Below are 27,590 nucleotides of genomic sequence, written 5' to 3' on the forward strand. Positions count from 1 at the left end.
TCGTGTCACTTTAAAACCTTCCCTGGACTTCTACGACTATTTAAAGACTAAAATTAGCCCAATCCGTTCAGCCGATTTCGAGTTTTAGCGTTACTAACACAATTGAGAATCCATTTTTATGTATATAAACTAGATTTTACTAGCTTGGTCTGTCCCAAGCTAGTAAAAGCTAGGAAAGGTTTTCTTAGTTGCCTTTCTCGTCAACAATCTTGTGTGTATTTGGAACAACGGATAATGTAGCTGAAACAACCTTGTCAATCAACACCAATTTTATCTGGACCTTCATAGTACATTATAATAATACTGATGGGTATGATACGAGTAATAAAATTCACGCTGATCCATAAACAAACTCAGATAGGCATACATTATATCACGTACTTTCAAACGAGAGAGGTCGAGGGATGGGTATCTTCATTTATCGATTATTATTATCGACATCGATGAAATTCAATTCATTGTTTTTTTGACACTTTAAAAACTATAATGTCAAAAAACAAAAATAGAGAATTGACTGTGGTAAAATAATAATTTGGGGACAAGAAAAAAAGAACAGAAAAAGAATCATCACAATGTGGTTATAGAAGTATTCGCGCAAAAAGATAAAAATCATAATATTATGTACGGTCGAGTTGATAAACCTCATCCTTTATAGAAGTCAGGCAATGAAAATAAGCAAAACATTACATTTTGCTCTTGCTATTATTTCTGACACTACAACATTCAAAATACAAAGCGAAATTCAATAAAATGACACTTTGCACTCTCAAGAAAGTGTTAAGACCGGAGCTTAATGTAGGATTGAGTTACAAGTAGGGTTTCCATCACCCAAATTCCCTTCGCCGGTCAGGCACGACAAAATTCCCGGGCATTTGGCCGAAATGTGGTTATTTCCCCGGACACCTCTTAAACAGTATTTACGATAACGTCTTGCCAATTTTTGCTTTTCCAACAAGAATTTGTAAAAATCTGACTAACTCAAGTCCGTGCAAGAAACCGTGTGTATGCTTCGCGAGATTTTATTGCTGCATAACTTATTTCTCCTATCAAAAGTGTCTGTATTTCACCCGGACGTTTTTCAAAAAACCGGCCGGACGCACCCCGGACGCCCTTCAAACTAGGACAAATCCGGCGAAATCCGGACGGATGGCAACCCTAGTTACAAGCTACTTGAGTAAGTATGTTTAAGGCTCAGCTCACATTGAGGCAAAGTCAAAGCGACGCGTCATGTTTTCTGTCAATGCATTTTCATCTCTATTGCCCTATTATTAACCTTTAACGTCCCGGGCGGGGTCTACGCAGACCCCACGCGCTGTTTTTTGACGGTATTTTTTTTAAATTGGCAAGTTACGATCGCATATTTTCGGCTAATCTCAATTCAGCGCGAGGTCTTTCAGTGAGTAAAAGTCCGTCGCTCCTCTGTTAAGAGAAATTACATTTTTGCTTATGTGGGGATACCTGCAGACCCCCCGTGATTTAACGTATATACTTTTTTCACGTTGGTTATGTGTTTATTTGTTTGTTTTTTTTAAAGCGTAGATACATTTCTAAATTTATATTAAATTGACAGTGTGGCAAGACGTCTCACGCAATTTGAAGTCTGTCAAATTCATACAAATTTAGAAATGCATCAACGCGTCACGTTGCGGTCTGAATTGACCCTAAAGCTAGTAGTACCTATAATAGTTTTCATTCTCGGGAGCCCGTAAAATCCTTTTCCAAGTTTACTTTAAGAGCAATGCAAGCAGCTGCAATTTAGTTTATGGATGCTAAAGCTTAGTTCGACAGAATCTTTGAAAGGCAAAGCTAATCTTCTGTTGAAAATCCAAGCTGATCACTTCAAACAGAAGTTTGAGGTTGTATGAAATAGCGGCTATTTTAGTTATGAAGGTGAACATAATTTCATTATCATTGATTCTTGTGACATACCAAACTTTATCTTCTTTTAAATACTGTATCGTGCAGATGGTAGAGTATTTATTTACTTAACATCAACTCCTAGCATGATTTTTTTATACCAACTTGTAAAAAATATTATGTTTTTAAGATAAGGATAGGTCAAAACTATCGATAAATCATTTCACATCCCTTCGTCTAAGTGCATCTGGATCTCCCCACGCACATGAATGCATGCCAGCGGCATAAAAGCATTACTTATACTAAAATTGTATGGCTCCGTACAATGCATTCGATGAATGTTTTGATGAGGGAAATTATTGTTTAAATTAACAACACTACATATTGCACTATACTTATTTTGGTAAAATCAATATCTTAATGGTTTATCATAATATCTCCTATTCTAGGAATATTCTAGATATTATATTATCACTTCGTTCAAATTCCTTTTTGTCTTTACGAGGTAATGGCGCTCGTTACAATCTCCATTGCCGATTTTTACGATACGTTGGCCGCCAAACAAAATATTGTACAAGAGCCATTCAGCGAGTTGCGAACATCTGGATTTTTGATTAGTTCATTTATTTTTAACTGGTTGTAGAGAAGCAATGTTGGTACATGATTTATAGCATTTTTAAACTTTTAAAGAGCTGGGATTTCTTTTTTCTTCGTATCATTTGCCAATCAAATACGAAATCGCACTGGAAAAGTGTCCATTCAACAAAATTATTAGATAATATAGTACTCTTACATCTAAGCGGTATTCTTATGTATGTGACTTATTAGCTGTTTGTTTGACAACGGACTCTATAATTATAATATCACAGTCTATAATATCCAACGCATGAAACTGCATCAAGAATGCATTTAAATAGAATTAGAAGACGTTATTTATTAGTAAACGTTAAAAATGTCAGTCCGTAATGATGTATTTAACTGTTTAATTGCAAAAAAAATAGGATAAAAAAGCGTTTCAATTGTTTTTTTTTAAATATTAAAGCGTGCCTGACCTTAATTTTTAAATTAAGGAAATATGCTTGTTCAAACCTATCCTTACTTTCGCAATCCAGAATAGATCGTGTAAAACAACAGGGAAGTTATTTTCATTAACAGAGCGATGATAGTCCAAGGTTCGAATCTCATACGAATAAACAGCTATAAACTTTATGAGCCGCGAACGTATTTCACTTTTTATTGTGTAAATTGTTACAAACACACCTCATTCATGTAATACTGTTTAATGTTTATAATGTGGTTAGCTAAGGAAGATTCCGAGCATTCAAGGTTGGAATGTACCATCGAGGAAATTGATTCCTAGGCAGTTGACAGACCAACGTCATTTGGTCGGATTATAATATCAATTCAATCGGCTGGGTTTGACGTAACGCGACCAAACTATGTAGATACCCTGAATATGTGACGTAGAGTAGTATAATAACTTAAATAACCCAAAAAGATACTTCGAGTCACGGAAAAGTCGACATAGTATACTTTTATCCCGAAAATTTTACGGTTTCTGTGCGATTTACGCCTAACGGAGTGGCGGACGTCATCTAGTTGTGTATAGGTTCAAGAATAAAATTCTCCGTCGCCAATTCTGCATCGTTATTGAACAACTCGAGTCGGCGAAAAGACGTCCTTTGTGCTTAATTGGCCTGGATTTTTGTTCGTTTGATGTTTGTGCACGTATTTTGAATATTTCCGAAGCGTTTTGTAATTTTTCAGCCATTGGAACAATTATGTTTTCTTCATTATGATTTGCTAAACGAAGCGCGCGACTCTGTCTGTGTAAAAATAGTATCCTGTGGTAATTGTACATTTTCAAAAGTCTAGTCTTTCCTTTTTTTAGTCATAAAAGATTTTCAGAGTTGTGGATATTGTGTATAGACATGATATATATACATATACTATCAGAGAAGTTGATTCCTAGGCATATGGGGGACCTACGTAGTTTGATCGCATTATGTCAAACCCAGGCGATGGATCACAATTAACATTGAAGTGACATAATCTGACCAAATGACGTTGGTCTATCAACTGCCAAGAAATCAATTTCCCCGATGGTGCTATGTAGTATTGTACTAAAGGTGACTTCTCAAATTTTGCCGTAAGCGACCGCGACCGAAAAAAGTTTAAGTAAATAAAATGCCACTATATAAACTAGGCTATAGCTTTCGGAAAACCTTATATTAGTATTTATATTATACCTTTTGTTGGCCTGAGTATTCTGAACATTGCAGTATCTATATTTTATCACGTGGGCACAGACGTGGGTTAGGCTACATCCCACACATAATTATCTTATACGTTTAAACGAGCAAGTTAATTAAGTTTTACATCAACTACCCCGAGCATTGCCGAATGAATACGGAAGTAGCCGAATATCAATGTCTACAGACATTTCACAATACATTGTGAAATGCTCAACTGAAGTCCACGGAAATGTGCACCACTCACTTGTGCTGGTGTTACCGGCTTCGGTAGACCGTTTCCGCTGTCTTCACGTGCCCCAGCCCCAGGCTAGAGGCCACGCACCAATATTAGGGTGAATATTTATGCCGTTGAAGGTGAAATACTCGATTTATATGCCGGCTACTGCGATTTCACAACCAAATGTATGTAAACAAGCGACCGCGCCGCTTTTTAAATAAATCGTTACATACATTTGCTTGTGATGTCGCGGTGTAGCGGCCAAACCGCGCGTTTATGCGTAAGCCGGACGCTTATAAATCCAGCCAAAGAGTAACGCATTCGCGTCTCTGAAATTAAATTCGAGCAACTTGTGTTTCTGTAGATATGGTGTCAAGGACTATTTTGTAGATAGAGCAAACAGTACAAACTGTTTGCTCTTTCTACAAAATAGTCTTTGATTGCGATGCAAATGCGTTCCGATTATTTATTATCGACGAGACACAAAATAAACCCTAAAAGTATAAGACACAAATTAAATACGAGCTAAAAAAAGACGGGTTGCACTCCGGGAGTGCCGGCAGAAGTGAAAACTTGATTACTAACGTTGTGCATTATTTTTTTAACCCATTTTCTATGAAAATCGATTTTAAAAAAATCGTTTTTTTTAATTAATCGAAACCCTTATAATCGATTAAAAAATATCGACAATCAAAAAAAAAACAATCGATTGCTCGATTAATCGATTTCGATGTTACAACACTACTCTCCAACCGTCTTACGGTTTTTCGATCAGCACGAGAATCTGACGCGAGTTTCACAGTTTTTACCCATCCCACAAAAGTGCTCAACGCCGCTAAAGAAGTTTTCACTTCAAAAACCGCGCGTCTTTCGCGGAATTCTTGAGAATTCTCCGGTACCAATTTCGCACCGAAGAATTCTCGAGCACTCGCATGGGGCGAAATTGACGCTTCCATTCCATTCCATTCCTTTGAGCCTTAGCATTTGACGTGGGAGAGCCATGCTTCGGCACGAATGGGCCGGCTCGACCGGAGAAATACCACGTCCTCACAGAAAACCGGCGTGAAACAGCGCTTCCGCTGTGTTTCGCCGAGTGAGTGAGTTTACCGGAGGCCCAATCCCCTACCCTTTTCCTTTCCCTACCCTCCCCTATTTCCTTCCGTACCCTCCCCTATTCCCTTCCGTACCCTCCCCTATTTCCTTCCCTACCCTCCCCTATTACCCCTTAAAAGGCCGGCAACGCACCTGCAGCTCTTCTGATGCTGCGAGTGTCCATGGGCGACGGAACTTGCTTTTCATCAGGTGACCCGTTTGCTCGTTTGCCCCCTTATTTAATTAAAAAAAAAAAGCCTTAAAAAAAACGACATGAACTTGTGATTATGATACAAGTAGCTAAAAATTATTTTGAACAGAACTTCGTAAACTATCAATAATTTTCCGATAGTAGACGATGAAAATTGATTTTTTCCTATCTCGTCGAAGCCTACTTGAGATGGCTTCAACCACGTAAATTGAGATCAAGTATTTGAGCTGATGCAGGTTAAAATATGTTGACCTCAGAAACCTTTATAATTTGACACGTATGGGTTTTAAATTTGTAGATATTAAAACTGTGAGAGATTTTTTTTTTATTTTAAGCTTAAAAACTCAAACTCAAACACAAAAATTTTTATTCAGAGTTTTTTTTTTCAAATCTTTTGATACTACCGGTTCGGGAACCAACCCTTATCGCAGGCTAACTAACTTTTATCGCAGGCTTTGAGCGCGGCGACCGAATCAGGAAATTCCGTTACGAAAAAACCTTACACATCCTACTCCTACCGACACTGCGGTGCGGCCTTGCCAGACTTCGGCACGGTTTTTGTGTGTGTGCGACTAGACATATGCAAATTATAATTGCATAAGTTGATAAAAATGCTATGCAATAACTTTACCGCGGCAGTCCACGAGTGCAACACGTACCTACGTTTTTTTATTTTTTTAGAGATCTGCCAAAGAGTGTGTCAATATTAAGTTTTGTGACTTGTTTCATGGTTCAGTTCATGTAGGAGTTCACTGTAAAAGTAGCAGCGCTGAAAGTGACATAAAAAGTATCCTTAGATGTCCTTTCCCGGGTCTCAAAGTATCTCTATACCTACCAAATGTCAGCAAAATCGGTTCAGCGGTTTGGGTGTGAAAGACAGATAGACACATTTATAATATGAGTATGGATTAGACGTAGTAGTATATCATTATAATTACTACTATTAATATCAATAATGATAGTACTTATTGAAATTTTAAAATCTTTATATTAGGCTGTGTACACACATGCCGCAGCGGCAGCGATACCGTGCCGCTGCGGTGTGTGTGTAAACAGCCTTAATCGTACCACCCGGCCCTAGTTTCGAGTTCATAATAGTCAGAGTAGACAGAATGGTAGAGTATTCCGACTTAGAACTGAGGTTTAAATTTTTAAATTTGACGTATTATGACAAAAGTCGTCGCTAGGGTCGTTACCTACAAATTTAGTTGTTGTTTATATTTTGGCACATGCAAAGAAAACTGTCAGATTTCTATTTCAAAATCTTCGTTTTAAAAATAAATTATATCAGCCAGCGCGCCAGCCCTTAACTTATCCTGGCGAAACCCGAAAGAAATGACAGGTGTTATTACACGTCCGTCTCTTAGCAGTCGAAGTACTGATAGTTATGTCTATTGTGTAATAGTAGTTCAAAGTTTCAAATCAGTGGCCACAGTAAATAGAAAGTGCAGTAGAACCAATTTCCTGAATGACCCTGAGGCGGTTCCGGCCCTAGCCACTGCAAACAAGTAGTGTCTTATTACTTACAGTTGAAAGTAATTAGTCTACAGTCAAGACCAGCGTTGCCAGATTTTTAGGGTTCCGTAGCCAAATGGCAAAAAACGGAACCCTTATAGATTCGTCATGTCTGTCTGTCTGTCCGTCCGTATGTCACAGCCACTTTTCTCCGAAAGTATAAGAGCTACAGTATTGACACTTGGTAAGTAGATGAAGTCTATGGATAGGTCTTCAAAAATCATATTGAGGTTTCAAACATCATTTTTTCTAACCTGAATAGTTTGCGAAAGGAGACTCTTCCAAAGTGGTAAAATGTGTGTGTGTGTGTGTGTGTGTCCTCTAACTTCTAAAGTTTCATGATAATTCTAAAAAAATATATGATGTACAAAACATTACTATAAAAACATTACTAAACAATCCTAGTGTAGGTAGGTACTATAGGTGTACCAGGAGCTGATGGCAATTTTTGACAGCAGATTTTCAAAAAATATCCTTGATCATTGGATAAATTTTTATATTTGCATTCAGCCGCTATAAGAAAAAAAAGACCAAAATGTTTTATGCCAATTACCTCGGTATTGCTAGATTCAATTTATTTTCTCATTTTTTGCCATCAGATTCTGAGCAGACCTATATTCATGATATATTTATGTTAATGTATTGCCCATATCCCATAATCGGCTTTATACAATAAGACAACGCAGAAAAGTATTTTCTGTACGTTTTCGCTTTGCTAAAATGTTATTTCATTCAACAGGATAAGATTTACATTACTTTCTTAAGGCCATCCCCTGAGCAAACGACCTTGACCATACATTTACCGCGTTGCCAAGATCGCACCAAAAACCAATTTTTTTATTTGTCATAATTCAAAATTGGCCTAAAAAAATTCAAACGGCAAATATGTAGTCAAATAAATTGTCTATATATTACTGAATGTATGCTTGAATTTAAATAAATTGGTATTACTTTGGAATCATTCATGAGTATAATATACAAAAAATAGGAAATTAATAACTATGAAAGGATTCATAATATACTGAAGACTATTGCTCTATTTTTATTAACTTTAACTTGGCTTGACACGCTACCGCGTGTCTAGATAATTTTGTGGATTTCAAATAATTATGAGTTAAAAAGGCTTTAAAAAGGTCTCTCTTAACGCCGAGCCATGATGAAAGTGTATCTGTCTGTCTGTTACCTCTTTACGCCCAAACTGCTGAACCGATTTTGCTGAAATTTGGTATTTAGATACCTTGAGACCCGGGAAAGGACATAGGATAATTTTATCCCGGGAAAATGTCCGGTCCCGCCGCTATAAAAGAAATTTTGGCGCAACGGAGTTGCGAGCTTCATCTAAGGAAGATATAAACTAGCAAACTGTATGGTTCGCGTAGAACACAATCTTATATCTTTAAACGAGCAATTCTTGTATATATATATATATATATTATTGGAATCTCGGAATCAGCTGCAATGAGGTTTTGGGGACGATAAATCGATCTAGCTAGGAATCATTTTTAGAAAATGTCTTTTTATTCGTGTTTTATCGATAATCCATAAACTGAAAAATATGACTGTTCCTGAGATCTATTGGCGAATAATAATACTATTTTGTGGGCAACCAAATGCTTTAACGACAAAACAACAGCTAAAGCTATTCCAGCAGATGGCGTTGTTAAGTAACACGAAGTCAATGAGTGTTTGCTATACCGAGCAAAGCTCGGTATTCCAGGTACTATTAATTATTCTATCAATTTTAGTACTGACAGGTTATAGTGATAAGTGGCTACTGGATTAGGAAATGTTATTTTAGGATACCGAAAATAATAAAGTGCCAGAAGTGAAAAGCTATTTTAGGACTGTTTTCAAGGGCAGTTTGATACCTTGTACTATCAGAGAATTTGAATCATGGACAGATGGCGGACCTACGTAATTTCGTCGTGTTATGTCAAACGCAGCCAACTTATCATGAATGTTGACTTGACATAACCCGACTAAATAACGTATGTGAGCAATTTGTCTTTATATCAATTGGTCACTGTTAAGCATTAGTGTTTTAACTCACAATTTTTTTTGTTGTTAAATTTTTAATGCAGACTTGTTCTAAATCATCTAAAAAACATAACTGCATTCATAACTCAATACGTAATTTTTTGTGGGTTAGTACACGAATGCTTAACAGCGTCCAATTGTTATAGTACATTAATTCTGGATGACGTCTGCAAATCCGTTGACCCAATATTCATTTATCGCACGGAAACCGTACATTTTTTCCGGGACAAAAGTATGCTTACTTAGTCCTTTCTCGAGACTCAAAGTATCTCCGGTTTGGACGTAACATACAGACACACTTTCGCGTTTATAATAATACTAGCTACCCGCCCCGGCGTCGCACGGGTATAAAATATAGCCACTGAAAAAATAATTAAAATCGATAGCCTATGATCCTTCACGTGGTCTACTTTTTATCTGTGCCAAATAACATAATATGAAATTGCTCCAGTAGTTCGTGAAATAAGCCCTTTCAAATAATTTCCCCCGTTTTTGCCACATTCACCTATTAGTCTTAGCGTGATAAAATAAAGCCTATAACCTTCCTCAATAAATGGGCTATCTAACATTGAAATAATTTTTCAAATCGGACCAGTAGTTCCTGAGATTAGCGCGTTAGCAATTTCAAATAATTTTTCTCCATATTTTCCTCTATTTCTTGGCTCCTATTAGTCTTAGCGTGATAAAATATAGCCTATAGCCTTTCCCGATAAATGGGCTATCTAACACTCAAAGACTCATCAAAATCCGTTGCGTAGTTTTCTTTAAAACAAATGCATCGCCACGTACGGCACACAACAAAATCTCGGCGGTACCAGCCTCTAAAACCCCGCCGAGATTTTGTTGTGTGCCGTACGTGGCGACGCATTGACTCTATGGCGCACACATACAAGCCGCGCGCGGTGCCTTTGTATGAAGATAACTTACTGCCCTCCTTTTACTACGGCCTAACATTGTGACACGAGAATTTTATATATAAGATAGATTAGTATGGATTGGGATTAAGCACGGTGTTGCTGATTGTACGGTAGCCATTTTATTTCAAGTGGTTTTATCGAGGGCTCGCACTTACGTCAAACCGTATCATACATTACGTTGAGTGCGTGCTGTTTTCGTTCCTAGTGATACAGGTTCGATTAATATTTCAGGTGAAAATAAACATGCTTATCTTGCGACAGCAATGCAACAGAATGAGAGCAGCTGCGCAATATCTGCTGTCAGTTAGACATTTCTACTAGAGAAGCAGCTGATAGCGTACATGTTTAATCCCGTTGCTTTGCTGTCTCGCTGTTTTAATTTTGTGTAAAAATAAGGATATTATTATTATTAAAAAAAAATTGAACCCGACTTCCAAGGAAAAAACAATATTCTTAAAAAATCCTAAAAGTACGAAATAATTCTTATTCGTCATTAGTGCCTTTTTCAAAATTCGACTAAATCTCAACGAATTCTGTACTCATTTTTCATTCGTTTCAAGTCGGTATCAGCTGGTATCAGCCCAGAACTTACAAACTTGACATAGAACTTAGCCAGTACCGACAGATTCGATGCAAAATATCACGAAAAGTACCAATGATTGACCAATGATTGGGTCATAATGCGATGACCCATGGTATAATTATGGTTATGATGATGATGGTCAATCAAATTGTTGGCTTATGCTTTCAGTTGTTTAAACAACGCCTAAATCCCCGAACCTGTATCTACAAGGATTCAAAAGTTCTGTTCAGTACCTTCAGATCCAGGATATAACCTGGTGCGAAATCTTACTTTTTGGTAGCATTTACCTCGAACGCTTTAGAAAAAATCGAAATCATATGTTTCCATACAAATTTCAAGGAGTCCGCTCGATTTCTCATAGATTCCATCATCAGATCACCATTTTTGTGCACATGTTACATTAGGTAACGGATTAAACCCTGTACAAAAATAAAAGAATCATAAAAATCGGTCCACAAACGGCGAAGTTATGGTTGAACATACAAAAAAAATATACAGGCGAACATATTATTATAATAACCTCCTCCTTCTTGGAAGTCGGTTAAAAATAGCATACATGATACAAACATAATTATTATTTAAATAATATCTAATAGTGTTTGAATTTTGATATTTTTCTCCACCGTATGAGTCGAGCGTCTGTTTTATGTACTTGAGATCTGAAAATGTGTCTTATTAATATACTAGGCCAGCTAAGCAGGAGTAATTTTATAGTGCCCCAGTGTGTGCGCAGTACACAAGAGCACTCTCTATTCCTTTACTCTCATAACCTAGTGGGACGGAAGACCGACACGACCGGCGAGAGATCAGGCGCAGGACCGACTTTTTACATGCCCATCCGACGCATGGATCATCTTACTTGACAGACAATCAGGTGATCAGCCTGCATTGTCCCAACCAAACTTGGAAATAACATGTTTCCAACGCGGGATTCGAACCCACGACCTCCGAGTCAAGAGCCGCGCTCTGTACCACTAGACCACGGAGGCTTATTAATATGTCCACCTATCGAACCTACCCCGACTGAGAATCAAACAATAGGTCATGGACAGTCTAATTTTATTCCACAAAACATATTAACCAAGCTTCAGTATGTTATTATCTTGTATAGTTGTTTGAGACGCTTAATTAAACTAAAACATTATAGTGTATTATGTCAAACAACATCTTAATAAGGAATCCCAGAACGCGAGGAATCCTAAAAGGGACAATACGCGGGAATTACCCCAGAATTTCCTGGGAAAAGTCGGGACAAATTGAGGGTATAGCCGGGATAAACAGGACTCTCAAAATTCATTATGATCCAAGAGCCAGCGACAGACTTTCGTCATTTATTTTTATAAATGACGTAAATGTTTAGCTTTTGCTGAACATTTACCTATTTGCACTTTAAAGTATAATACTTTGTTGCGCGTTTTCTGCGCGCACCGATTCAGCGCCGCATGTTTTTCCAAACGCTATGGCAGAAAACGCGCACGTGTCTGGCTGTGGGAAGCAACTGTCAAAAATGTCCGGCACTGGAAAGTGAATTTCGTACCCCGAAAATAATAACATAAAATATTAAGCGTTACTCTTTACCGAAGGTCAGCTGTAGACCTCCAGAACTGGATACCTAAAGTAACCGCGACCGAAAAACCATAGTTGGTGCCGCTCTAACCTCTAGAGGGGTCATATATAGGAAAACTTTCAGCTTTTATAAATTGGCTAAGAAAAAATGGAAAGTCTGGCTGTCGCTGGCTCTTGGACTATTACCGCCTCTTAGTAAATTGCACCTCCCTAATGAAAAAGATATTTTGGTCTTTGCGCAAATGAACAAGTTTCAGAAATATTTGCCCCTCAATATTTTGAGCTTCGATACTTCACGCTGATTAGTTTTTACCCGACTTGGCCGGAGGGAGCATCATATTATCTTAATTACAACAAAATTGGAGACAGGAAGACCGACATAGTACTAACCATAAAGTTAATATACCTAGCGGAATAGAGCAACAATCTCGAGCTGTGAATGTGGTTGGTTGGTTGGCCAAAAATGGTTTTATCTGTGTAAAAATACGTGTACGTATACACTTACACAAGCATGATTAAACATGATTTCTATGAGATTGAATTGTCAACGTGCGGCACGTGCCGACTAGACGTCAAAAAAAGAGTGCTGCTATCATGTATCACACGCTTTTTTTTACAACGCAGTGTTACTGATAGTACATCTCTCTTGCTCAGGCCTTTGTTTCTCTATTCCGCTAGGTAAGTATATTAACTTTATTGTACTAACAGAGAAGTTAATTCATAGACTACATTATCTGGCTGTGTTAACTGACATATCGTCATTAAATTGACATAAGAAGGTCCGTCATCTGGAGGCCTACTACGAATCCGTTTTGAGACTCAAACAATCGTACGAGAGTGCCGCGTCCTGCTCTAACAAACGTGAAATGACGTTGTTAGAGCAGGACGCGGAATTCTCGTCCGAGTCCGTCTATGAACCAGAAGACGGACATAGAATACTTTTTATCCCGTTCGATCGCGTTTTCGTGAAGTCATTGTAAAATATCTGACATATGTCGCAACCAACTGGTTTAAATAGCCGCTCAACAAACAGCTAGCCCTTTGACTGAACAACGCCATTCAATCACACGTCCAGCTTTTTAATTGAATATTTAAGTAGCTCAAAACGTTCAACACTACAGCTGATTCAAAAGCCGCCGTTTGATTGAATTAGTTCAGCGCTCACCACCGCGGCGCTAGGTGCGTTTTGTTTACAATATGGCGTCAACTAACCGGTGTTTTGTGGTTGTATTAAGATATTTTTCGTAAATATACGTTTCTAGCGTTACAAGTATTATTAAAGAGACAGAAATTATGTGAGCACATACGAGTAAATCAAAATTTAAACTAATATTCGAGGAGAAATAACGGGATTATGAAATATATATCACCAAGGTAATTTATTGCAATTGTGTTCAAAATAAGTTAGAATACAATTAATCTTCTTGTTATCTTTACGCTTAACTTGTGTTATAATAACATTAAGCTAATGGTGGTAAATGGTAAGCTTTTAACCAGTTGGCTAAGCGTCATCTAGCTGTAGGGTTGAAAGTTGCAGTCAACAAGTCGGCGAAACGACGTATAGCCGTGTGACTGAATGGCGTTGTTCAGTCAAAGGGCTAGCTGTTTGATTGAACGGCTATTTAAACCAGTTAGCTGCGATATATACATGATATATAAAATTCTCGTGTCACAATGTTAGGAACCGTACTCCTCCGAAACGGCTTTACTGATTTTAACCTATGTGCATATTCAGTAGGTCTGAGAATCGGCTACTGGCTTTTTATGTTGATAAGTGCATTTGTTGAATAAAATATAATAGTAAATTATTACAACTCGAGACTGACGGCGACCATCGTTTGTGCGACGGGATAGCGTTGGACGTTACAATGGTGCCATACTTATTTAGTCACTTTAATAAAATAATATGGAAGAAATACTTTATAAGACAAAACAACGTTTGCCGGGACAGCTAGTTATATATAATTCGACTTACCAGTGGCATGCAGTTTACATATAATTCGACTTACCAGTGGCATGCAGTTTCCTCAGCGGATCCACGATCGCGAAATATCTGTCAGCGGACAGCGCTGTCAGCGTGAACACTGACACCCCGATGCTGACATCCTTTGCTGCCTCGGAGACCCTGCAGACGGTGGCTCCCCAGGGCCAGGACTCCAGGGTGTAGACGATGGATGTGAACGGCACACACGTGATGATGACCAGCAGATCGGCGAGCGCCAGGGAGAGGATGTAGCTGAAAGAAGACGATCGTTCTAGAAACAATCTATTCTTGAATCGCGGAATTCTATCTGTAGCGGTTATTGACTCCCTGTCAAAAAAATTGTCATATTTCGTCGTTTGCTATTATACGGCCTTTACACTCGCGCTTCGTCCCTCGCCTCGTGGCTCGCCTCGTCCCTCGTGCGAGGCTCGTGTTGATCGATGGTTAATAAGTTGCCTGTTTACACTCGCGTGCCGAGTTCAGTCGTCTTTGAGCTAGCAACAATGGAGAACGTCGAAGTTTTAGCAGCAACAAGTTTGTGCGTACTGGGCTTATACTGCTACGTCACTAATTTAAATAAAAGGAAGCTAACTTTTTGGCTGTTCTTGTGGCATTTATGTTTAGGGTCCCAGATTATTCGTTCTTTTTGAAATAGTTCTATGAACTTAAATGTTTCGTCTTGCGACCAATCCATTATTTGACGACCTCTGTGGCTCAGTGGGTGGGCTGTCGCCTGTCGGTAGCTCAAGCCGGGGGTCGCGGGTTCGAATCCCGCCGACGGAACAAAAAGTTTTCAAAGTTCCTGGGTCATGGTTGTGTATTAAATATGTGTATCATATAATAAAAATCTTAAATATATGAGTCTACTAGAATCAAAAACCGCAATTTCCAATAATGATTTTATTGGACATTGCGGTTTTTGATTCTAGTAGACTAATATGTATAGTATAAAAGTATTAAATATATTTCCGTTGTCTGGTACCCGTAACACAAGCCCTTCAGGTACTTAGCACGGGGCCAGACTGACGTGGTGTGAAGCGTCCATAGATATTATTATTATTTTTATAATACGATGCATTTTTGTTTTTGCGTATTTAAAACTAAACACAACCTGCGCGACACGATGTAGAAGCCAGAATAAAGCGGGAGGGAGAATGTAAACACCCACTCGCGTGCGACGCGAGGTCCTTTGACTCGTGCCCCAAAAACCGCTCCGGACGCGAGCGCCGAGAGGGACGAGACGAGGGACGAGGCGAGCCACGAGCGTCTGTTCACACTCGCACCTCGCCCCTCGTCTCGTCCCTCGCCTCGCGACTCGTACGCGAATATAAATGTGCTATTACAGAGTACAGACCGCGATTGATAATGAAGTGACAGATGTTTCGTCCGTGAATTATCACTTCAAACCTAGGTACCTACTTCAAACTCATAAATAGTAGAGTAATATCTAGTATTATCATACGAATAGTTACCAAGACGTTTTCCGATGAAACTATAATACTTACTCTGTTTCTTTACAAGAATTCAATTTTATTTTTGTTAAGTATAACTTATAACAGTATACAGTGCGAGTATTTTTCACATAGCTCCTAGACTAGAAAGGTCAATGACCGCTGATGCCACCTTAAAGTACCCTGACTATAGTAGCTAACATTTTTAAGCGAAATTGAAAGTAATTGATGATAATATGGATTATGGCAAAAAGTCAGTCACCAAAATATCATGCTGATCATTAAAAGTGGTTTCATTAAACTAAGTACGAGGACGTTTTTCTTATCTTAGTTGCCGAGTTACGGTACCAGTACTTACATAATATCCTGATTAAATAAACGTTTAACTCAACTCGTATCATATATCAATTATACTGATTTTAAGCCTACCCACATGCGAAATGTAAACAATTTACAACTCGTGTAATGCCTCCTCTGTGAGCGATTCCGAATAAATTAATTTGCTCCCCACGCGAAATAACTCTCGAGTTTGAGATCAGGGGGCTTATTCTCATGATTAGAATCTCGCCTCGAGCACAGGCTGTCTACACGTGCTGCTCGCGCGCTCCTGCGATTGCAGCGATATTCGAGACATGAAAATTGGGTCCCGGAGCTACGATTCAACGCTATCAAACATTAATAAATCTTCAATATGATTTCAACCAACGTTCGAAAACGTCTAACCAAATTCATTCTGATTGGTAAAAGCTCCAAAAATCTTCGGACTGGGCTGTGATAAATATTATTTAAAGAATTAAGTTTAACTGGACATCTTTAAGGACGCTATCACATTTTTTCACAAATATCAGGGATTTTCAGGTACCATTTTAAAGAATTGCTTTGTTACTGCGAGGATATTTTATTTTTAAATGAAAGATAATATATTCATCTTCCCGTCTACACTAGAAAAAAATTATAGCCGCATACAACATTTACACATAAATACGTTTTAACCATCACTATAATCGCAAAGGATTAAAAAAAAATGGGGTTTGATTAGGTACCATTATAGCTAAATACACTAAACTAATGATACGTGGCAGAGCCATGTTTCGGCACGAATGGACCGGCTCGACCGGAAAAATACCACGTTCTCACAGAAAACCGGCGTGAAACAGCACTTGCGCTGTGTTTCGCCGAGTGAGTGAGTTTACCGGAGGCCCGATCCCTTACCCTATTCCCTTCCCTACCCTCCCCTATTCCCTTGCCTTTCCTACCCTCCCCTATTACCCCATTCCCTCCTAAAAGGCCGGCAACGTACCTGCAGTTCTTCTGATGCTGCGAGTGTCCATGGGCGACGGAAGTTGCTTTCCATCAGGTGACCCGTTTGCTCGTGTGCCCACTTTTTTCATAAAAAAAAGAACTAAGGAAAATAAATGGACAAAAAAATTGTTGTTTAATTAGTCCCCTCGATGAATAGCTAAATATTTTATATAAAAAATAAATAACATTTCCATTAATAGGAAAAATAAGAAACGCTCTCAAACTTCATACATTTTCGCCCTATCAAGAACGCGGCGAGCGTCGTAACCGCCACTGTACAAGGCGCGCTGATATTGAATATTATTTTAATGTCCTTAACGTCGATATTCGTACTGACCTGCTAATTTTTGTAGTAATTTTTGTGATAGCGTCCTTAAACCAAATCACATTATCTTATATCTTTAAACGAGAAATTCTTGTATATATATAATTGGAATCTCGGAATCGGCTACCACGATTTTCATGAAATTTAGTATATAGGGGGGGGGGGTCATTTTATTCGTGTTTCATCGAATACCGAGCGAAGCTCGGTCAAATAGCTAGTTATATTTTACTTCAGATCTTTTAAAACTTAATTATTTGCTATCTAATGAATTAATTCAAAATTTGGGATGAAACTCCTATTTTGTATGAAACCCATTATATTCAGATTTCAGACAAAACAGCTCATAAAAGTTACTTAGAGAACCAAAATCTTTGCATATATAGTCTCCTTATACAGGGTGTAACAAAAATAAGTGATAATACTTTAGGGTGTGTACGTGATCCTTGTAGAGTGTTCATTGTGAAAGTAGCAGCGCTGAAAGACGAAAAATATTTTTCACTTTTGTATGGGCAAGGGCCCGAGCGGCACGAGTTTCCCCATACAACAGGTACCCACCCTAAAGTATTATCACTTATTTTTGTTACACCCTGTATAGTCTCCTTATATTTAGGGAGAATAACCAATCTTCAAGAATAGCGTGGGATGTGATAGGACTTCAAAAGTAGTGCAAAGTGTGTGATATGCTTATAAATAGTTTATAGAATAGGTCATGAGTGGGCGTTATTTATCTGTTTACTGGTCACTTATCATAGATATTTTGACGTGTTCATAATACGGATATCTTATGCTACTATCAGAATAAAGAGGGTTGTTCGCCTCGAGAGTCTAAAATTACCAAGCAGTGGCGGGCCAAGACCTAAATTTGATGTGGGCAAGATATATCTTGCCCACATCAAATTTAGGCCTCGCAAGCTATAGCTTGCGAGGCCACCTAAAATATATTTTCCAAGCCTCCTGATGGATGAAGCAAGAGGACGGATTTGTTTTGTTGAGAGAAAAAAAACCTTTATTCAACTTTTTATTTATTAATATTTGAGTATCAAAACTACATAGGAAATCCTTAAAAAAAACCTCATGGTCCAAAGGGCGCGAGGCCTCTGGACCGCGAGGCCATGGGCGGCCGCCCACGTCGCCTACGCCGCCTCTGTTACCATTTACCAAGCTATTGACCCGGTGAACTTTGTATCGCATTCCTTGTAATATAAACTTTCCCTGGACTTTCACGGATAATTCAAGACTAAAATTAGCCGAATCGTTCAGCCGTTCTAGAGTTTTAGCGAGACCAACAAAATTGAAAATCAATTTCTACTTATATGGACTAGACTAGACTTGACTAGATGACCCTTCTTGATGACTTAGTATCACTCCCCTCCTAATGTCAACCTTTTCTAGACTTTTACGAATATTTTAAGACTGAAATTAGCTCAACCGGTTTAGCCGTTCTCGAGTTATAGCGAAACTAATAAATATAAAATTAATTCATCTATACTAATACTAATACTAATTACTAATAATATTATAATTTTGCAGAGTTTGTTAGTTTGTTTGTTTGTTTGTTTGAACGCACTAATCTCAGGAACTACTGGTTCGATTTGAAAAATTCTTTTAGTGTTAGATAGCCCATTTATCGAGGAAGGTTATAGGCTATATTTTATCACGCTAAGACTAATAGAAACGAAGAAACAGAGGAAAATGTGGAAAAAACGGGGGGAAATTATTTGTAAGGGCTTATTTGAACGCGCTAATCTCAGGAACTACAGGTCGGATTTGAAAAATTATTTCAATTAATAGCCCATTTATCGAAAAAGGCCATAGGCTATATTTTATTATTCTACAACTAATAGGAGCGAATAAATAGAGGAAAATGTGGAAAAAACGGGGGAAATTATATGAAAGGGCTTATTTCAACGCGCTAATCTCAGAAACTACTGGTCCGATTTGAAAAATCATTTCAGTTATTAGCCTATTTATCGAAAAAGGCCATAGGCTATATTTTATTATTCTACAACTAATAGGAGCGCAGAAATAGAGGAAAATATGGAAAAAACGGGGGAAATTATATGAAATAATAATAATAATAATATCTATGGACGCTTTACACCACGTCAGTCTGGCCCCGTGATAAGTACCTAATGGACTTGTGTTACAGGTACCAGACAACGGAAATATATTTAATACAATATAAAAATACTATACATATATTTAAGATTTTTACTATACCATACACAATATATTTAATACACATCCAGACCCGGGAACATTGAAAACTTTTTGTTCCGTCGGCGGGATTCGAACCCGTGACTACCAACGCGCTCACCAGTGAGCCACAGAGGTCGTCGAAATTGCTTGATTCTTAAGAACTACTGGAGCAATTTTTATGTTATTTGGCAAACATGAAGAATAGTCCACGTTAAGGGACATAGGCTATTTTTTTGCGGAAAAATGTACGGTCGCGTGATATTCCTAAATTACGCAAGCGAAGCCGCGCGGAACATCTATATAATATAATAAAATCGTAGGAAAGTCAATGCTGTACATTCAATATTTTTGTACAATTAATAATACTTGGGACGTGATTTACTATACTAACACGGACGAAGTTGCGGGCAACAGCTAGTATAGAATATGGATATATTTGGTAGCTTCGTTCCTTCTAGATTCACCCGATTCAGTATTTTTCTATCAAACTATTTGTAGTTTGATAGAAATGTCGAACCAACGTACAACGCGACGTTATTTTGACGAAGGTAAGATTATTTTGATGTGACATAGGAAAAATACTTTATCAAACAATTTTTAGGATAAAAAGTATTCTTGTCTAATATAATGTCCTTTTTTCGTATGTCGGACAGTAAGGATGGCGTGCGGAAGTATGCAATCTTTTTATATATATTTTTTTGAGGTACATAACTTTTCTGTAGGACGTGTGGCAATTTTAATCCTTCTTCTTTCAAGTCTCTTATTCGAAGAGGTGGACTGCAGGCAGGCAGATATACATACTTTCGCATTTATAATATTAGGTGATATTGGTATGAAAGTATGGATTCAATACTAGTAAATATGTTATTTATGCTGCATACATGGTGCAATTAAACCTTCGGGCCAAATTTCGATTTATTGATCCTTGTTAAATATAAAAATACACGTATATTTTCTTTTATAATCACTCAGTACTAAAATGTTGAGAAATAGCTTCCGAAAGTTTTCCTTAAAAACACCACATTAATGGACACTACGCGTCACCGCACACTGGTCCCAAAGTAAAAAAAAATGGGACAGGCTGATTTTTTTTGTAGACCTCCCCGGCGCCACCCCCCGCGGCATCCCTGCTCTAACCACCGCCACGAAGTGACCATTCTGCAACGATTTTAAGTGGCATAAAATATGTTATTGTAAAAATTTAAGGAAGGTTTAATTGCATCCTGTATAACTCTTCAATTTCCAATGTCTTTGTCTGTCATGACTCATGACATGACTCACGTTAATAATATTATAATAATGTGCCAGACAAATGGGCAAGTACTCGACCTGCGTCAGCGATTTTCCCATACAAAAGTTAAAAAAAAATCTTTTAGCGCTGCTACTGCTACTGTGAACTTATCGACGATTAACGATTATCACTTAGTTTTATTATACCTTGCATTTTAGTATGAAGAATAGTACGTGTTTACTTTCACTTCATTTGTATCAACTATAATAAATCCATGGAGCTGGAGCTACACTCCAGGATTGCGAACGGGAAATAAAATATCCGTGACGGAAAATATTGTGTATAGATTTTATAGTTGGGCCCAAAGATTTAAAGAAATAGATACGCTAGCGAGAAATGAACGTATTTTTATACTGTAGTGCTAAAACTTATTATTGTTATTATTGTTATAGGTGGTATGATATTTTATTGTGAATTACAATATATCCAAAGTTGTAAACCTAAATTTAGGTTAGTGTTGTCTGAACTATGCAAAGATACTATTAATATATATCTCATACTGTAGCTGTTCTTGTAAATTTTATGTCAAATATATAATATATTTTTTACATATTTTGGTATGTAAGAGGGGTCTCAAAGTGATACATTACAGCTGCTGGTTACTAATATAAATAACTATAAATAACAATAGGTACGCAAAATAAAATACTTATAAAACACCAAAACTATTTTTTTCACTTTCTATCTTGGCTTATCTAATGGTTATGAATCTTTGGTTTTATAGATTTATGGTAGGTTCAAACAGCCGTAGAACGGAGTCAATCTGTGTAGAAATAGACTTCAGTGGCGGGGTTCATTGACCTTGGAACTTGTACTCTGATATTTTACTTAGAAAGTAAAACTTCTTCAATCTTCTATCAAAGCCTTCAATAGATGAAGAGTAAACAATTAAGGGCTATATAAATTAACCGCTCTTATCGCTAATATAATTGCAACTTGAGAGGCTGTTTCGTGAATTATCAGAAACAATTGTTTATATTCTGGATCATTTTATAAATACAAATAGATTATTGACCATAATGTTTACAAGGGGTTTTTATAATTAACAGTCCTCCAAACTAGGCAAGGCCTGTCCTATGGGGGAGTTTAAAAGAGTATAGGTATAATGCGGCTAACAACAACAGAAAACAACAAAAACAAAAACAATTTTTTCATCTTTCACTCAACGGAAAGGCAGTCACTCAACGGAAAGGCATAATCACGTAATGTTAAAGAAAAAATCAAACAGTATTTCCTTTTCCTGGGACCATCTTCGAAATATCTTCTTTCCAACAAAAAATATCATCAAAATCGGTCAAAAAAAAGTTATATACGGTCGTATTGAGAAACTGCCTCCTTTTTTTAAGTAGGTTAAAAGCGGAATAAATATTCACCTTGTATTAATTGCGTTGCCAGTTTAGCTTTTAATTTTTGATTATTGGAAAAACTCTCGGAATATTTACCTCCAGTAAAAAGACTGGATTATCCTCACCGTTCGGAACGTTTTAAATCGCTTTTCCGAGGACTGAGAGAGGTTTTCCATTGGTTTTTCTGAACGGGTTGCATTCTATTTGCATAAAGATCAACCGTATCTTTCAAAGATATTTTTAGTAAAGTTTCATCGAAATAAAAACAATATAATTGATATTTTGAAGTAAGTAAATACCCATGCTTCCTCGCAAGCTCGATTTATGTAATACTAGCTGTGCCCCGTGCGTTACCCGCGGTTTAAGTGATATATTATAAAATACTATGAAAAGTACCAATAATAGGGTCAAAACGGGAAGATACACGATTTATGGTAGTGATGATGATGAATGTAATTTGCGAACGAACATAACACCTCCTCCATTTTGAAAGTCGGTTAAAATTATAGCCTATGTGTTATTCTGATGTTTAAGCTATATTATTGTAAAGTTTCATTAAAATCCGTTCAGTTGTTTTTGCTTGAAAGAGTTACAAACATCCATACATACATCCAAACTTTCGCCTTTATACTATTAGCACAGAATATATATTAGTTGCTATTAGTAGGATGCGTCCGCCAGAACGCGCGGTTTGGCCGCTACACCGCAAAAGCACAAGTAAGAGATAGCGCACATTAGAGACACGACAGTTTTTAGACAACTTGTTTCACATAGACGAGTCAGAATTTACGATTAAAGAGAAACAGTTGTGTCTACCACGCGGCGCTTAGTATATAACTATCATAATAGTTATAACACGGTCTCATGCTCATGGTATGTGGAGGGGGCACACATCACTACAGCGAGAGCCATGGGCGAGGGCGGATGTGTGCCGGAGACCTGCCAGTATCGTGTGTTGCCGAGCCTGTGTAGTTATGGGAGATAAGTAAATAATCCAGTACATTACAGCGCTTACCAAGAAGAAACAGTTTTGTCTACGACGACGCAACGCATACAATAATTGTATATTCATCAGTAGAGAACGCTCGGTTCAGACTAGGTACACCGCTAGACAGTTTTGTCGTTGATGTGCGCGCTCACATACACTTTAAAGGGAAGCCGACAGTCGTTAGTCAGACTTGTCGCCGTGCAGTTCTTGTACGCATTAGACAACTTTGTCTATGAGACGTTTTGTTTCAAATGTGCGCGTCTAGTACTTTTTATTATGCGATAGTCTGTCTAAAAACTGTCGTGTCTCTAATGTGCGGTCGCCCTAAATGTATGTATCGATTTATTCCAACTAGAAATCGCCCAATGGTCGAAATTCGACCTTAGTTTCAATGACATTAGGACTACTATATTTTGTAAAAAAATATTGACTTCATTATATTTTTTATCTCTGGGACTCAGCTGATCTCAGACTGGCTGTGTAAGCATTGTCTAATAGTATCTAAGATTTAATAAAAAAAACTATAATCCATTTTCAATTTGTCACCTTGTTGTCAACAGACTTCAATAATAAATAAAAGATTATAATTCGTATGTATAGGCTTGTCACTCAAAAATCTGTATTTTTTCTTAGTGTGTGTGTTGTAGTGTGTGTAATGTTTTATTTGTTAAAAAAATGTATGATAAAAGCATAATTTCAAAATAATATTAGCTCGATGCACTCCTTCACCGTATAAACTATAACTGTGCAAAATTTCATTCACCTACGTTTCCCCATTTTTCATCAAAAGGGATACAAAGTTTTTATAGATAGCGGCGCGGTCGCGCTGTCATTTTGTTTGCGTACAATATTGCTTGAGATCTCGCATTGTAACTTGCAGCCGTCAAACCGCGCGTTTGGGCGGACGTAAGTATATAAATCGAGCCTTAGCATGCACTAGCGGCCAGGCCGCGGCGGCCATCGAAAGTATGGTGCGGCCGCTGGTCGCGACACGGCAGGTGCGGTCGTCTATGGGGGTTTCATACTAAGGTATCTATATCGATGGCCGTCCGGCTTGGCCGCTAGTGCGAGCCCGGGCTTTAAGCCCTCCCCCTACAGAAATGCCGCAATTTACCGTTTCTAGAATCTCATAATTTGAAAGCTACAAAATTATAATAAAAATAAGAATACAGCAATAATCTTCAACAGTCCTTTCTCCGATATTAATTTCCTATATTTGTTTATTATACTCATGATATCAGCTTCCGAAGTAATACCAATTTATTTAAATACATGTATCTCCTTAGTATTTACAAATTACGTTTATTTGAAACACACGCCAATAGATCGACAATTTCTTGACTACAATATTATATACCTATTCGCCGTTTGATTTTTTTTAGGTCAATTTTGAACTAAGATAAGTAAAAAAATACGATGTTGGTGCGTTCTCGGCAACGCCGCAAAGGTATGCTTAAGGTCGTTTGCTCAGGGATGCTAAAAATATAAATAGGAATATTCGTGTTATACGCATGTTCGTTTGTTCCAATTAAGTTACCCCAGTCGTAAGAAACGGATTTACGAACAAAGTAATTTTATTACCGCAAATACGATATTTTTGTTACTTTTTACACTTTCAGGTCACGCTATTTTAGGGTATGTGTACAATGTAAATGTAAAAAAAATATAAATTATTCATCTGTGGTCACCGCTGTTGGTTTTACATTTAGAAAATATTATAATTATTGCATACTTTACTAATATTCATGTAAGACTGTTTGGAGACCCCAATATACGAAAATAAAATAAAATAAAGTAGCTAAATGTTTCGCGCGTAGCGTTTTTGAATTAAATTATGTCATAAACTAAATATTCCGCGCGGCTTCGCCCGCGAAATTTGGGAATTTCACGGAAACCGTATATTTTGCGCAAAAAATAGCCTATGTCCCTTCACGTGGTCTGTTCTTTATGTGCACCAAATAAGATAAAAATTGCTCCAGTAGTTCTTATAAGATAATAAGCACTTTCAAATATCTCCCCCATTTTTTCCACATTTTCCTCTATTTCTTTGCTTCTATTAGTCTTAGCGTGATAAAATATAGCCTATTCGCCTTCCTCGATTTTCTCAATTTCTTTCGGACCAGAAGTTCCTGAACAAACTCTTCCGCTTTATAATATTAAAAATATAAGTATTAATGAATAATTTGTATTTGATTTATTAAATTAACCACTTTTTACACAAAGTGTCAACCACTATTTTGAAGCTAAAAGTCTGCAGTTCAGCATGATTACAATGCTATTTGAAAATGTTATACAAAGGTCGGAGCAGAGGGCGCTACAAAAACATACGGTAGGTAAATAAAACCGGCCAAAATCTAACATGTTGCACGTATCAGGATATTGAATATTTTCATTTTATCATTATCATTTCAATGCCAAAATACTTCTATTTTTGTAATTATTTAGGCATTATATACTTTTACGCTTACGAACTTACTTAGAGCAGAAATATAATAATTATATTTTGCCTCTTAGTAGGTTTCTGAGCGTAAGCCAAGGCTTAGGCACGAGTACTTAACAAATTAATAAGTTCGGCACTTTTGGTGTGCCATAATCCGCCAAATATTACAACACAAAGACAGCCGAACTTCCGTCGGTAAACACATTACACCATAGGTACTAATAAAAAGGTAGTCTTTTTACCTCTTCACGCTTAAACTACTGATTCGATTTTGATGATGACAAAGAATAGTTGCGGAAAATGTACGGTTCTAAACGCGGTTAACTAATTTTTGCATCTAGTCCAGGGGTCACCAAATGGCGGACCGCCGACCCATTGTGTGCAGACCAAGCATGTTCGAAGATGAACTTCGTTAAAAATTTTGGTCTCGACATCAGTATGTCGCAAAAAAAATGACACTTTTCTCATTGATACAAATAAATACGGTCTTTGTAATTTCCGTAATTATATTTGTTTGATATATGCATGTATCTTCTTTTATGTGTGGAAAGCGAAGGTCATTTTATTTTTTAAAACGGACCCCGAGCGATAAGTTGTGACCCCTGATCTAGTCTCTGACGATTTTCTGATACAGTGTACACCTGGCCTTACACATGCTGTGCTTTACAGCGCCGTTTGTCTCCGATACGAACGCCGCTTTACTACGGTTACCATTTACCGTTGTGAGTATATTATACTATATTATACATTTGACCTTTGTGCCAACTGCTTAAGGATCATTACTTGAAGCTAATAGAAGTTTAAAATTTAACACATTTAAAATATGAATGAACTGTGATTGAACTTTGGATTTATCGCCAAATTAATTTATAATACAGTATTATATCACTTAGCCCATCAATCCCCAAGCGGCAGCCGGTTGCCGCATAACAATTGAAAATCTGTTGTGTCTGCGATACCCCGGATGGAGGTGCTACAATTGCTTAGGCCCTGTCCGCACTGCGAATTTTAACCGCACGGATTTTAAATCACATAATACATAATAATACATTGAGGGCCTGTTTCACCACTTCCAGAGATAAAGTGCCGGATAGGCTATCCAAAATTTATTTGAAAGATGCTCCATACTCAATTTGTCAAGTTAAGTTGTGGATAGCCTATTCGGCACTTATCAGGAAGTGGTAAAACAGGCCCTGAATCTTTTAATATACCTATCGGTGAAAATTTGCAGTGCGGACAGCCCCTTTTTGTTTCGTTTTCAATCCCGCAGAGCGACAACGCGTATCTTGCGACAGGTAAGCACTCTCTCTGTGCTTATACTGTCCAACGCTCATTCGCTGTCGCAAGATAACGTTATCACCATTATTAGCGGGTTATTAGCGGGTCTCTGCCATGACGTAAAAACGAAGACTCGGGGGCATTTTACTCACGTGTTAGGTACATTCCGCATCGCCTTATGCCGGACGAACACGGCGACCAGCGTGCCATTGCCGATCACGCCGATGAGGAAGATGAGCGCAAAGATGGCCGGCACTATGTACGTCTCCGGCCGCTCCACGTACGGCCGGTACGGCTCAGACGCGTTGTACAAGCTGCTGTTGTCGTCCATCACGCATTCTCTGGAACGATCGAAATTTGAATTTGAAAATTTGTTTTTTTTTATAGCGTTTTCGGCATCTAGAACCGCCCCGAGGGGCCGGGACAGTTCCAGGGCAGGCTGGGCAGGCAGCAGGGCAGGCCGAATGGATACGGAAATAGCTAAACAAAACCGATGATCCACGAAACACGTGGGCTTAGTACCTACTAGTGCAATACGTAGGCTCTTTTCGTATTCGTTCGGGCTTCGGCCCGCCCTGCCTGCCAGCTGCCCCGAGGCAGTTCTAGATGCTGAAAACGCTATTAGTGTGACTAGTGTCTGAAGTCATTTTCTGGGAGTAGGTACCTACTACAAATTTGAAATTGAATTGCGTTCGAAATTTGAATTTTCTTTTTCCGGGGCTTAAATACATCCTGG

General features: G+C 37.8%; 1 protein-coding gene across 1 annotated transcript in view; it reads right to left on the reverse strand.

Annotated features, from left to right (window-relative positions):
* LOC121735483 (neuropeptide CCHamide-1 receptor-like) overlaps positions 1-27,186 on the reverse strand; it is a 101,410-nt gene extending 74,224 nt beyond the window's left edge. Inside the window, exons 1-2 of the mRNA XM_042126324.1 lie at positions 27,007-27,186; positions 14,260-14,486 (exon numbers count right to left, since the gene is read on the reverse strand). Of these exons, the coding sequence (XP_041982258.1) occupies positions 14,260-14,486; positions 27,007-27,185 (406 nt within the window). The 5' untranslated portion in view covers position 27,186. The remainder of the gene's footprint in view (positions 1-14,259; positions 14,487-27,006) is intronic.
* Between the last annotated feature and the right edge of the window lie 404 nt (positions 27,187-27,590).

This window comes from Aricia agestis, chromosome 17, assembly GCF_905147365.1.
Source record: "Aricia agestis chromosome 17, ilAriAges1.1, whole genome shotgun sequence".
Lineage (NCBI taxonomy): Eukaryota > Metazoa > Arthropoda > Insecta > Lepidoptera > Lycaenidae > Aricia > Aricia agestis.